General features: G+C 45.0%; 1 protein-coding gene across 1 annotated transcript in view; it reads left to right on the top strand.

Moving 5' to 3' along the window:
* Positions 1-11,950: 11,950 nt before the first annotated feature.
* Positions 11,951-14,482, top strand: part of MAP7D3 (MAP7 domain containing 3) — a 43,329-nt gene continuing 40,797 nt past the window's right edge. Inside the window, exon 1 of the mRNA XM_068204692.1 lies at positions 11,951-12,107. Within this exon, the coding sequence (XP_068060793.1) occupies positions 12,029-12,107 (79 nt within the window). The 5' untranslated portion in view covers positions 11,951-12,028. The remainder of the gene's footprint in view (positions 12,108-14,482) is intronic.

Here is a 14,482-nt window from a genome sequence, read left to right on the forward strand (position 1 = left end):
TTGCATCTTATTTCATTTCTAGTGTTCAACTCTGCAGTGTGTTCAAGTGGATGATTTATGAAGGGCTGTACTGCATCAGAGGCTTTTAAGGAAAATAGTCCATGAAAGAAGGATGAAATCTGAATGTAGAGGACAGCTTTGTGCTTGTACCACTTCTCTCTGCAGCTGTTTGTCAGAAAAGCAGCAAACAGGCATGAGTAGTTCTCCTTTTATTTCTGCAGGTGGCACCAAGCATTTAGTTCTGACATATTTGTTATTTCAAAGCTATTTTGAACTCCTAAAAGATGGTCTGCTGCTGTGCAGACCCTCCGTGGCTGCACATGGCCTCTCTGCAGCTCTGTGAGCCCCTGCTCCAGCTGGTCAGTGGGTCACCCATCCGTCCTCGTTGTCTCTGGGATGGTGGTGGGAGCTGAGGTGTGAGGCATGGATAGCCCCAGACAGGGTGAAGACTGGACAGGAGCCAGTGGCACAGGTGAGTGTGGGATTACAGCTGAAGCAAGCCAAGAGCTTGGCTGGGGTGTCACTTTTGTTAGTGACACCCCTATCCCAGCCCTGCAGTCCTGCCCATGTCCCATCCCATCCTCCCAACTTGTCTGAGCTGCTGCTGTGCCCTCAGACTGCTCTCACGTGGTCATTTTTCTGCTGACTTCAGAGACAGAGGCACCAAAGGGCCGGTGCTGCATGGCCAGGGCACCCTTTGAGCTGTGAGGTCTGCAAAGCCTCATGCAAAGACCATGCCAGAGAGCCCTGTTCCGTGACAGCTCTGGCTAATCCACACCCCACGCTGATCTGGTGAGCCAGGGAAAGACCCTGGACTAAAGTGGACAAAACACAGAAACTAAATATCCATATTCCTAACCACTTTCCATCACTGTAAAATTTCAGTGCCACAGTCACAACTCTCAAATTTGCCAAATGTAAGCTGCCACATACAACCAGGCCGGGTGCTTTGAGTTTTTGAAGCTGCTGGGGGTTACCCAAGAGAGCCAGTCACCTTTTTGGGTGCTCCTTCCTGCAGATGGCCCGGCTGGCTGGCCCGTGTCCCCTCCAGATTTCATTTCACTGCAGCCCTTGGAGCTGTCACTCTATCCCCAGGATAACATATCTGCCATGCTCACGTGCAGAGCACACAGTGACAGCTCCCTGGCCCCCGCCCAAAAACGTTATGACTTATTAATTTAGCAAGGCAATTAATTTACCACTGGCAGCACTGGCTGAAGAGCAAAATGAGGAAATCAGATTCATCTTTGTCTCCAACGCATCAAAATAAAAGAACATCTGTAGTGTGCACAGCAGACTTTTAGCAACCAGGAGCTCCTGGGCTGGATATTGGAGGAAGTAATTGGAAATCAATGGTGCTACACCTGCTCCATCCGCCTCCAGCCCTGCTCTACTCTGTGATCAGATTGTGCAGAGGTTTTACACTGCACCAAATATTGGGGGTTTTTAGCAGCTATTTGTACTCTGTTTTTCTTAGCTGGGCTATCCATGCTCTGAAGGTACACACACTATAAATTTAAAACTGATGAAGATTTCCTTGTGCCATGGGAACAGAAACTCCTGGATTATTTCCCTTAGGATGCATTTCTGGCCTACTGCTGAGTGTGCAGCTGTGTACTGAAGCATGTACTTGTTAGAATATGTACAAGAAGCATGTACTTGTTAGAATATGTAATGTTAGAAACATTATAATGCTCAAAAGGTAGATAGTGTCTTATAATTTCAAAGCACTGTATAAGCCCTGACTAATTGAGGTTCATGGCAGCATTTTTAAGCAGATAAGGAGCTACCACTGAAAAATAAGAAGCAGCCAACACTTACTACCCAGAGGTCTGAACTACAGTAGTTACTTTTTCAGGTGTGGAAAGGCAAAATATTTGAGTTTGCTCAGATGCCGCAGTACAGTAATAACTGGCAAATGTCAGTATTTAAATGAAACTTCAGATGGAAACCCCCCACCTCCATCCACTCCCCCACCCACTCACCAGCCGAATTTGTACAGCTGAAGTGCTGCCATGACAGGACTTGTCACAACTTCTTTTCACACAAGTTACACAGCCTCGATACCCCCTTGAGCACTGGGGTGCAGGTTGGCTGAAAATCCTGCCCCCAGGAATTGCCTGAGAAAAGACAAGGCTCCAGCCCTGGTAGGCTGAGCAGGTTGTTGTCTTTGTAAGAAGAAGAACCAGTATTGCTGGTGGAAAGCCAGCACCTCATGCTCAGCCCTGCCGAGGCACTGACTGCTCTTTTCTTTTTCATTTCCTGTAGCAGAACAAGCTTCAAAGGGCTCCTGTGACTTCCACCAGCTTTGATCCAGGGTAAAACACCTTGGAGGTGGGAATCTCAGATACCAAAGCAGGTGCTGCCTCACCATAGTTAGGCAAAGGAGAATCTCCAGGGCTCTTCAAACTTCTCTCCTTTTTTCTTCTTCACTGAACAAACCATTCAACCTCAACAACACGCTTGCAGCCCAGTTTATGCACATGTGGGTATCATCACACGGTGCTCACAGCCACCACAGGATTTCAAACCACTCAGGGCTCACCACTGCTGCCTTGAGACAGAAACCTTCACACGTGAAAGCCAAAGTCATGGCAAAGAAACCAGTGGAAACTCTATTAGCAATGCTGTGACCTGCTAATTAGCAGTCATACTGAAAGCTATTAACTCCCAGGAAACAAGAGATATAGAGGTTTCTGTTAGCTGAATGTGGGTTGGAGAATACCAAGACTGAAGGGTTTGCCTTGAAAAGCTCATAGAGCATGTGCTCAGTGCTTGACTGAAGCTGTTTTGCTGGGTTTTCAGGTGGCTGGTGGCTGCTGTGCCTGGTTCACTGTGCAGGGGTATGGAAGGGAATTACCATCTGGAGGGTTCCTTGGGACACAATATAAATTATCACCTAGCATTGCCACAAAATATATCTAAAAAAATCCTACATGCTATGCTACATCTCATTTATTTCAGAAATATTTAAATGTCACGCTAGTTTGGCCCTTAAATTTCTAGAAGGAAGAAATCTGTGTCTTTGCCAAAGATGTAAATAAATGTAGATCTAGAAGGCACCAGACTGGACAGAATGGATTTCATGGAGGGCTACAATCCTTCATGTTGCTACCCATAGCAATCCCATAGCAATAATAGGTAAGTTTGCCATCATCATGGCAAACTTACCTATTATTTTACACTCACTGTGCTCCAGGAACAGAGCCAGTGCTCATTACTGACAGCTACACCGGGGTCTAATTGCAGAGCACATCCCTGATTGCTTTGGAGGGGCTGGGTAATGATTGGCTCTGCAGTCAGAGTGCCACTGCCAGACTTTTAGCATCTGCATGATTTGTGTCTCTGACTTCCAAAACTCCACGTACCACAGAAGGGACTCGCACAGATAGCCAGCCTCACATCAATCACCTTCACACAGTCCATGCAGGGACCTCTTGTTACCTGCCCATTAAAAACTGATCATTCTATAATAGCAATTTTGATTAATTAATTTTCTTAAGTGGAGAACACGTCCTTTTTCTCTGGTGTAAAGCCTAATTCTTTTGCAGCTCACAGCCACATTTTGAAATGTGTTCTGCTAGAAAAGCTAGAAAAGGCTTTCTTAGACTTTACTCTTGAAGACTTCACAACTGGCATTAAATAAAAACATGAAGCCAAAGGAACCATGGAATGGTTAACTTTTGAGGGAGACACAATCAGAAAATGCTCAAGGAGAAACATCTTTCTATTCTTGTTCCATGCCACCAGTCAGAGCTTTTTATGAAGACCAACCCAAATGGAAAACCTGCTTGTGATGCAAGTGATTTGTTAGGGCTGTCCCTGCAATGCCATCCACAGTGTCAAGAAGAAATGGCACTGCTGTGATTCTGTAGTAACAACTTCACAAAACAACCCCACCAGGCAGGGAAACTGCCCACTGATGGGCTGGTGTTTGTGTTTTAAGGCTCTCAGCTTCAAATCTGGCCAGTTATCTCTCCTTCTGGAGTCTGAGGTCCTCAGTAGCACAGCTCTTGTTGGGCTAGTGTTTATAAGAGGCTGCCTACTGGGTTCAAAAGTGATTTATGGGTGGAATTCAGAAAATAAAAAAGTGAAAAAAGAGAGTTTTGTGTGTGTAAAATGAGCAGCAGAAGTCTGATCAGAATCTGACCCTGCATCTCTCACTGTGTGTGCATGGATGTGTAGGAGCAGGGAGGCAGAGGAAATATGTGAGAGAAGCCATAAAAGCTCCTAGATAATGCCTCCAAAGTATTTCTAAGCCATTGCACAAGGAACAATATACAGAGACTTAAATTCAGACACAAGGGATCTATTTACGTGGCTAGAAGAATCCTCATGTGGAATACGCTTACAAAGAACCTTCTTTAGGCAAAACAAACAAACAAACACTGGAGTCATTTATCTCCTTGCCCTCTTCCTGTGCTGGAACACAGGAGCTGCACAGTGCTACAGTCCCAAACCGTGGCAGGAGCCTCCTGCTGTCCCTGCAGAATCCCACTTCAGTTCAATCAGCTGGGCAGGAGCAGAGGGCCCATTTCATGGGAGGACAAGGTAGGGTCTATGGTGAAGCAGTCTGTGAGACCAGGGTCTTTCCAAGCCATGTAAGGAGCCAGTGGGAATTGCCAAGACAGCAAACTGCAAGCCAAAACAGGAAGGAACACCATAGAGTTCAGTAGCAACCACACTGCTAAAGCTCTTCTCTAAATACATTTTTTTACAGAAAGAAACATTGCTGTTTGCCTAAACATTATTTCAGTATGACATTTGTCTTCTAAAACTGATTGAGTAATCCAAGAGCTGGAGATTTTTCTTGATGCTGCTGAATAGGACCCAAAGATTTACTCCATATTGAACTTGGTAAGACAGGATTAATTGAAATGGGAAGAGGCAAATTCAACAGCAGAATTAACACCTGGAAGTAACTGGCTGTTACTTCCAGGTGAGAAATGAAACCACAGCTTCTCAGCAGGGTGAATGCAGCCAGCACTTCCCTGTGCCAGACTCACATATGGGCATTTATGGTGCAGTTCCAGCAGCATCCATCCCACACCAAGTGCATCTTTGGCCCTTGGGAGAGAGGAAAGCAAACTGGAGGAAGTCATTCTAAAACACAACTTGTTAGTTCCCACTCCCCTTACAAGCTGCTTGGAACAGCAGCTAGAAGGCATTGGGATAAAGGAGGGATTTTCAGGAACGGAAAAGCCAAAATACTGCAGAACATTAAAATTTGGATTAAATTAGCTCCAGATATCAAGTGCATTCATAAAATCAATATTAGATTTTTGGTGGATTTTTGTTGCTGCTGCTGAAAAGCCATTTCTTTGTTCTCTCTTTCTTTGTGAGCGGGGCAGTGTAACCATCATTTCCAGGGTTCTCCTTGGCTCGAGTTCACTCTGCTTTAGAATGGGAATGGCTGGCCAAAGGCAGCACATTGCCTGTACCAAACCTCTGCAGGGAATCCAGACAATGTAGTGAGGCTGTTAAATCCAGGCCTGCCAGGAAATGTCGGGAGAGCAGGTGGCAGTCTGAAGGAAAAAGTCTGCACAGAGTCTGAGAACTGGGAACTATTCCTGACAAATCTCATTCTTACTGCAGGAAGAGCCACTCTTCAAACCCCAAGCAAATACCGTACATCAACTTAGGGAAGCAAATATTTCAGACCAAGTTTCTGTCCTTGCACTAAGAATCTTCCCCCTCATCACTACAACCTGCTCTTTATTCTTGCTTTTTCCAAAGGCAGTGAGGCAGTTACCAGCGACTCTCCTGTTCTCTGCCAAGGAGCTCTGCACAGAATAAAATTTGCATGACTGGCTTTTCTTCTTTTTGTCCAAGGAGACTTCCTGGACAACTGATCTTTCAAAAGCAGCAACCTTCAAACTGTTACAAAGAAAAACATCTAAGCAGTGCTAAGTTACTTAGAAATATTTTCATGTTCAAACAACTGAAAAATTATTCTGTATTCTCATATTTCCCATAAGTGCTCACTTCTAGGCAGGGAACAATCAGTCGGATTTTTAGATCATTACATAGATCTGAGAAGTCTTTTCAGAGTCTTCAAAAAATGTCCTTTCAGTCAGATGCACAGTACTGCTAACAAAATACTGTAACTCACATCAGTGATTTATCTCAACACCATTTGGAATAATAAAATATTCATAAATAGCCCTACTGAAATATATTATCTCATCAGCACATGGTGATAAGATTAAATTGTTTGGCATTAGAAGTGATAAGGATTACCATATCAGTGTTTAGCTTGTTGAAATCATATTACCTAGTGCCATTGATGGTAATCACATTGCAATTCTGGATAATTTAAAATGATTCAGTAATAATTACCACTCTGTGCTGTAGGCAAAGGGAGATGCTGGAATCTTCACAGCCAGTGCTGTATTTGTACAATGACTCAGTGTGATGGGATTTGTACCTTAAGAAAATTGACTGAGCTGATCCCCCTTAGTCTTTCCTTTGGGGAATGTACTGCTCCAAATCAGAGTAGGGCAGAAGGGAAACAAGTATGGAAGTTATTTTGAAAATTATCCAGCTGCTCTACAGCTCCTTAGGAAATTCAGGACAAGGTTTGGGATAGGGTGCAGCCTACTGTGGTCTGTGTTTACCCATTATTCCTGCAGGCTCCCAGACCGTGTGGCAACACAAATAAATAGCCAGTGATGACACATGCAGTGAGAACTTGAGCACAGAGCATCTCAGTTTGGTTGAACAGATGCAGCTTTGACACACACTGTTAGGCAGCCACTGTCACAAGAAGTGTCACAAGAAGTGTCACAAGAAGTGGCCTAAGAGCTTAACTTTTATAATCTACTATTATTTGCTTACTGTCTTCAGTGTGCTCAACCTCCCAGACACACCCATACATATACACAATACAGCAACTGCCAGCCTCAGAGAGAGTTTATGCTGGATGGAAAGCCACAGAATAAATAAGTAGGTAAATAAACACTGGAAAGATTATAGATGGTGAGAACAGGCTTACTTATCCCTATTTTGACCCCTGCAAGCACTTAAGTTTGTATGGGAATATGTTTTCTAAGACAACACATAGGTGTAATTCTATGAAGTGAGAACTGGTGGGCAGGCGCAGGATGGCAGATAGGAGAGCAGAGGATCTATTTCCATATGTTACATGTGCATGTTCTTTCTCTCTTAACTGCTTTCTGTGTAAATTGGTCTCCTGCCCTTACTATACTATTTTACAGAAAGGATGATCTCAGAGACAGAATTGGTGTCAGGCACTGAAGCATCAAACCCTTTCTGCCAGCCAACCAAGCAGCCACATGACCACCATGTCTTCCCTTGAACTCATTTATCTTTTGTCACTGCTTAGAGCACTCTGTCTAATTTTAGAAGGCAGTTCTGCAGCCCTTGCAGTGAATAACACTTGTTCTGGCCAATAGTCCCAAAAGGCACAAGTAGGAGTGCCAGAATCACAGAAAGACAGAGCTGAGACAGAGCTCAAGAGGTCATGGGGTCCCTCTGATCAGACCTGTCTTTCTGGGCTGACATGGTGCAGACTCAGATCCCCCATGCTGGAGCTTTACTGCTTCCCCAGAAATCTATCCCACTATTATTTCCTTACCCCTACCTGATGATATTTTCCTTGAAATCAAATAATCTTCCCTGATTAAAATCATGTCAATCATCTTTTACTATCTCTGTTTCAAAGAAAGCAGATTATCGCCCTTCATTTACCTCTCCATTAGACTGAAAAAAAATTCTAATTCTTTAACTTTCTTCATTCACCCTCTCATTATTTCTTCTCACTTGCTCTAGATGTTCCCCAGCTGGTTTTGATCTTCTCGGGCAGCACCCCCAGAGTGGTCCTGCTGCTCCCCAGTCCTGCTGATGAGCAGAGGGGGGCTGTGTGTCCCAGAGCCCACCCTCTGGCCCTGCTCTGGGGCACTTCCCTTTTCACAACACCAGGCCACTGTTGACTCATGCTCAACTTGTGACATCCCAGATTATTTTTTGCTCTATCTGCTATTAGCAAGCTGTCCTCTGTCATGCCTTTCCACACTGAATTGTTCTTGTCTAAATGTTTTCTCTTGCATCAGTCCCTATTTACCCTCATCTTCTCCTGGACTGTATCTCTAACTTTCAGGATCATTCTGAATTCTATGCTTGTACTCTACCATATCAGCAGTGCATACAGATGATAAAGGAATGCTTCCCATTCTATCATCCAGGTAACTGATAAACAAACTGGGACAAGGACAAACTAACAGCTGCATTCGGTATCTCTTCTATTAGGCAATACCGTCTAATAACTTCACATCTAAGGAATTATTCACCCAGATAAATACAAGTGAACTTGAGCCAGAGCTGAGAAATGAAGTCCTAAGCATACAGATGTATTAGTAACACCAAGGTTTGCAGGTATTTGTCCCAGCAGGAGAGCAATAAACAAGAATGTGCAGTTAAAGCCCATTTGGAAAGAATATTGGGCAGCTACAGTAATTTTCATGCCATCAATTTTTCTTTCCATCAGCCACGACAGTTACATTCACCACAGGAAACCCACTATAATCTGTCACAATACAAGCCTTACACATTTGGACTTAGAACATTTTGAAATACTTGTTCATAATTTTTCAAAATCTCACACATGGATATAAATATAAAAATACATTTAATTTCCCTGGTTTCTTGTTTTAGCTCTTACTCAGCAAGACTCTGACACAAATAAAGTTGAATACACACAAACATTTTCCTGTTAGATACTTCAATGACCAAAGGAATTAGGACCTGCAGTCTCACAGAAAATCTGGGGGCTGTTTTCTTGAACCATTATATCAGATTTCAGACTGAGTCCAGACAAGCACAACATCTGTGTAACAATGGATACTTTGGGAAACAGGGTAAGGAATAAATTTATAGGTGGGTGCTTCTTCCTCTGGCACCCTCCCCAGATCTATCAGTGGCTTTGGTATTCTCTGAGCATTTTTTGCATCTGGGTCATCACATGAGCAAGCTTCTACCTAGCTAATTTAAGCCACTATTATTCCAACTACTTTCAGTATTCCTGAAACTGAAAAGGATAGTATAACCCCCTGGAATCTCACATTGCATGCAGTGCCAGGGCTCTATTGATTCTGTGCTCACAATGCCAATATGCACCCATCATAATTCAGCCTGAAACAGCTTTGAAGATTTGTCAGAAACTATCACACAAAAACTAAAAGGACAGAAGAAATTACTGTAAAATTAAATTATTCATTTTTCCACAGGGACATGGAAAAAAAGGACAGTCTTTCAAGGATTAGGATAAATCAGCTACTACAATCTAATCTGCAAATGCTGCAAAATTGAAAGGCAATTCCAATTCCTGCTGAAGCCATGTGAGGTCAAAATTTTAATGAAGCTCCACCAAAAATGCAAAAGCAGCAATTGCATGACTGACCTGAAAATCTGAGAAACAAGGTCTAAAAGGAAATAACATTATTATAACAAATGTTACATTTACAATTGCTACAACATTAGCTCAAACATTCCTAAACTGCTCATCAGAGAAAAAGACAACACATTTTCCACACTGGGGCAGATTTTCTCAGCTCTGTTCCTGTGTGCCTAAAGATAAAAGATATGCTTGTCAAGCAGTATGCAGATACATGGAGAGCAGGGAGGGACAATGCCCCACTTCTACCTCAAGAGTCCTTTTATCTCTCATAAATTTATATGTGCTTGGCCTTTTTATTTTAACTTCACAGCCTCCACTGCACCACCACAAACATCCTGAGTGTGCAACACTTGGTTTATTTCCCTTCCTGTAATTCATACCTTCCACTCTGAAGCTTTGCATGTGCAGAATATCAGGCGTGTCAAATTGCAAGCAGCGAGACCACTCATCCATGTGTTGGTTGAAATGGAAAGAAAAGAAAATGCCATCTGATTTGAAAGTGAATTTTAGTTGCCCATTCTGTTTGCAAGCATCCCCTTCAGTGTGATTTCTCCCATGCCAGTTGTCTCATCTTTCTCAGAGGAACAAAAATGTATAAATAGACTCTGACCCCTTTTATTGCATAGTGTGTTAAATGGGAAAGTTAAGGAAAATAACTGTAACCTAATAAAAATTCAGAGGCACCTCAAAACATTAATGAACACTTTATTATTACAGATATGGAAAGTGCAGCCCCATAACTACACATTACCTTTGGGGCTTTCAAAACATAAAAATTACATTCTGTCAGGTAGTCCAACCATTTTTTTCATACCACACATATTGTATTTTATGCTGTTGAGAACGAATACAAACAATTTTGGCGATACTTTCTGATAGCTGCTGATTAAAGGAAGATGGAAAAATACATGGATACAGAACAAGGAATGAAGAAACCTGGGCCGGGCTTTTTTGCTGTGCTGCTTTGTTCATGACATAACCAGAGACTTTGATTTCAATGACTCAGTCTTCTCATCTGTAAAATGAGGATAACATCTGAATGTCTCTCAGTGGAATGGTGAAATTTGATTTCAGCATGTGTAGAAAGGACATGGAGATTGCTAAGTGGCAAGGTGTTATTACCATATATTAATATAAACTTAGGAAATTTGGCATTGAATGTGTGGGGATTTTTCCCCTCTAGCTGCCCTTTTGTTTTAAATACTGCTACTAATAATTGGCATTCTATTAACACTGAGAGGAAACAACAGACAAAGGATTCTGTGCAGACACATAGCCAACATAAAAAAAAAAAGAAACAACAAACAGGGCAAGTTTGTGGTCTGAAGATTCAGAATATATAAACTAAAATGGAGCCCTACATGGAATATTTAAAAGGTTCTTTTTTCGTTCTCTTGAAATACTACCTGATCTTACTGCTACTTTTTCTGCATTCATCACAATTATGGATTAATTTTTTGGCCCACTGGCAGGCAAACTTTCTGTTCATGATTGCAAAGGGAGTTTCCTGCACAAGGCCCAAAGAGCCTGCCCTTTGGAATGGCCATGGATGCTGCTTTATAGTCACTCTTCTCAGAGCATAAACTCAGAGGCAAAATGAGATTATTCCCAAATTTATTGATAACCAGCTAGGGCAGCATCTCTCCTTGAGCTCTGTAACGGAAGGCAATTAATCATGGTTAATAACACATTAGTTTAGGTTGGAAGGGATCGTAAAGACCATCCAGTTCCAAGTCCCTTGCAGTGTTGGGATGACATTTGCAGTTGTTGTGGGGACACAAAGTGCCCCTGCCATGTGGGATATCTGGGGAGCTGTCCCATGCCACCCAGCCTGGAGCCAGCCAGCAGCGCCAGGCTCCCCTCAGCACCGGCCACTGGGGACCACGATGGCTCCCATGGGGCAGCCAATTCTACTGGCCCCTTTGGCAGATGTGCACAGAATATTCAAAATATTCAACCCCTAAACCAAAGGCATATTTAAGAGGTTTCTGGATCTGGCACTGGGTGATGTGGTTTAGTGGTGGCGGTGCCGGCGCTCAGAGGATGGCTGGGTTTGATGATCTTGGAGGTCCCTTCCCGCCTTGACAATTCCATGGTCCTAAACCACAGCACTCAGCGCCAGGTCCAGGCATCTCCTAAACGCCTCCAGGGACGGCGACTCCACCGCCTCCTTGTGCAGCCTATTCCAACACCTGAGCACCTGAACAGTGGCTTCCTTTTTTCTAGTCCGGCTCTCTGCTGTGGCCGTTTAAGGCCGTTTCCCCCGGTCCTGTCCCAGCAGACCCGGCAGACGAGGCCGGCCGCAGCTCACTACACGCTCCTGTCAGGGGGCGACGAGATCCCCCCGAGCCTCCTGGAGCCCCGGCTGCCTCAGCCGCCGCTCGTCGGACTCGTTCCCCCGTCCTTGCAGGAGGCTCGAGCCCCTGGCCGGACCCGCTCCAGCAGCCCCGTCCGTGTGGAAGCGCAGCGCGGGCAGCGCCCGGCGCTGGCCGCGGCCGCCCCGGATGGGCGCGGGAGCGCTCCCGGTGCCCGCGGGGCGGGAGCGGGCGGAGCCTGCGCACTGCGCCCCGCGCCCCGCGGCCCGCCCGGCACTCCCGCGGCCCGGCGCTGAAGATGGCGGAGGGCGGTGCGGCGCCCCCGTCCTGCGCTTCCTCCTCCTCCTCCTCCTTGAAGGGGCTGCGGGAGCAGATGGGTGAGAGCGGGCAGGGAGGGGTAGCACGGGGGGTGTATGGTGGGGGGGGGTCCGGCGGCCCAAGGGCGCGGCTGGCGCCGGCTGCCCCCCCCTCGGCCGCCCCGCTGGACGTGCGGCCCCGACCCGGGGCGGGGAAGGGGCATCGCCAGCGGAGGCCGCCGGGGCTGCCCGGCCGCCGGGGCTGCCCGGCCGCGGCCCCGCTCCCCGCCCGGTCCGTGCTTTCCCGCAGCTGCGGGCGGTGATTGCTGGCTCGGGACCTCCCGCGGCTCGGGCAGCGGCAGAGGCGGTGCGGGGAGGCTGCGTTACACGAGCCGCCCGTTTTTCACCGGTTCTCCAACTTGTCGGCGTCTGTGGTGGCTCCTGCTTTCAGAGGGTTTGCCCCAGCGATGTGATCGGTCCCGAGTGCAGAAGGCACAGACAGCCCCTGGCACTGATTCTAATCAAAGATTGAATAATTCCCGATTTTATTTTTCACTTATTTTTTTTTAAACTGGTGTTATAAGAGGGCTGAAGAAGCTCTGCTTTGGCTTTGTCTTTTATGTGCCTATTTATTCTGAAGGTCCTTAATAATATACTCTACAACGAGTATTGTGCATGCACGATATGTGTTTGCAGCAGCATTTCGTGGTACATCTCCATGCAAAAGCTTTGTGGGTGAGCCATTAGAAAAGATAAACATTTACTTATCCCAGTCACAAAAGAAAAATAAGTAAAGAGACTTGTGGTTTGATCTAACCTAACTAACTAGGACTATGTGCAGCAACTATTCTTGAGAGCCTCTTGCATGATTGTTTTCAGTGTATCTGTGCAATTACATAAAGAGGAGTGCTGGCGAAGGGTCCTGAATGCACAACTCTCATTTGCCATTCTTCTTCAGTGTGTTGGGTGTTGGAAATACCATTTAATTACGTTTTGTTTCTGTTTCAAAATTAAGACAGTTTAGTGCTCCAGAAGGATAAAGATCTGCCAAAAGATAGCAGTTCTCACCTGCACAGGCTGTATTCTTCCTGCTAGAACTGCTGAATTTTATTTTGCATATGGGATGCACTTACATGGTGTTCTTCTAAGTTTTTCTAAGGATGGGCACCCATATTTGGTTACAGCTGTCACGACCTAGATTTAGTCCCAAAATCAGAGAGAAAATGCTCCTTGGGCCAGGCAGCTCCATCTCCCTTCAGATATGCACATGCTGTAATATGCACATCATGCTGAAAAAACAACCTCCCTTCCTAGATCCTGGAAAGGCTAGACCTTGAATTTTTTTTCCCTGAGGGGGTAGAAGTCACTGAACCAGAATCTGAACTTCAGTGTACATAGAATGCATTTGTAGCAGTTATGTGCTCAAAGATAAACTCAGTGCTAATGTGCAGTGAATCAGTGCTGTCTGTGAGCTCCCAGTCAGTAGCACTCTCTGGAGAGAGCAAATGATGTTTAGAAATCATCCTTGCAATCCAGTGGTTGACGGTGGAATTTGCAGGATAATTTGCCACAGTATTTGCTGCTCTTTGGAGAGGCTGTGAGCAGCAGCCAAGTCTGATATCGCAGCTGTTTGGAGAAGATGTAGAAAAAAACAAAAGACATCCAAAGGAACCTCGATGTTCAGTCCCACGCTCCCCTTCGGGTGTTTGGGGAGGGATGGAACTTCCTGCTTGTCTGAGCTCACTTGGCTGCGTGGGGGGCTCCTCAGTTCCAAAATACCTGCTAACAAGAATGTTTCCACCCAGTTTCTGCAGCTCTGTGGGTAGTTGTGTACTTTCCTGTCTTAATCAATCTGGAGAAACATCTATGCAAAACAAATACAGTGTTGTGTGCCTTCAGCCGTTTGTCACTGAACTTGTGTCTGGGAATCTCACATTTAAAGACAATAAATGAAGAGAATCTTGCTGAGAAACCACAGCTCTTTCTGGCAGCCTGGCTAAGAGCTGTGGTTACATACTGTTTGTATAGTCACCTTCTGCACAGGTACCTTTGTGGGTCCTTATTAAAGGACACTTCTGGGTTCTTGTTCTGTTCACTTCTGCTCTCTGTGACCAGCCTCTTGATACTGCTTTGCTCTGTGGGTGATTGGTGCTTGTTAATTTTTAGGTCTTGCACACGTAGAATCCCACGGTGCCACTTGTAACCAATTTCCAGTTTTGTATCTTTGGCAAGAAAAATATTCTCTTAAATTCAGTCTAGTCTTGAGGTAAGGAAAAGGTGTTTCTCCTTCTTTAAGAGAGTATCAACTGTAATTAAGATTCTGCAGGCCAACTCATGCCTGCAGTGCCAGTTCTGCAGTTCCTTTGTAATAATTTTCTGCCCTGACACACTTGTCCAATCTTATTTCCTTTACGTGGATGACAAAAAGCAGAATCTGCTACCACAACTAGAAGGCA

Source organism: Anomalospiza imberbis, chromosome 14, assembly GCF_031753505.1.
Source record: "Anomalospiza imberbis isolate Cuckoo-Finch-1a 21T00152 chromosome 14, ASM3175350v1, whole genome shotgun sequence".
Classification (NCBI taxonomy): domain Eukaryota; kingdom Metazoa; phylum Chordata; class Aves; order Passeriformes; family Viduidae; genus Anomalospiza; species Anomalospiza imberbis.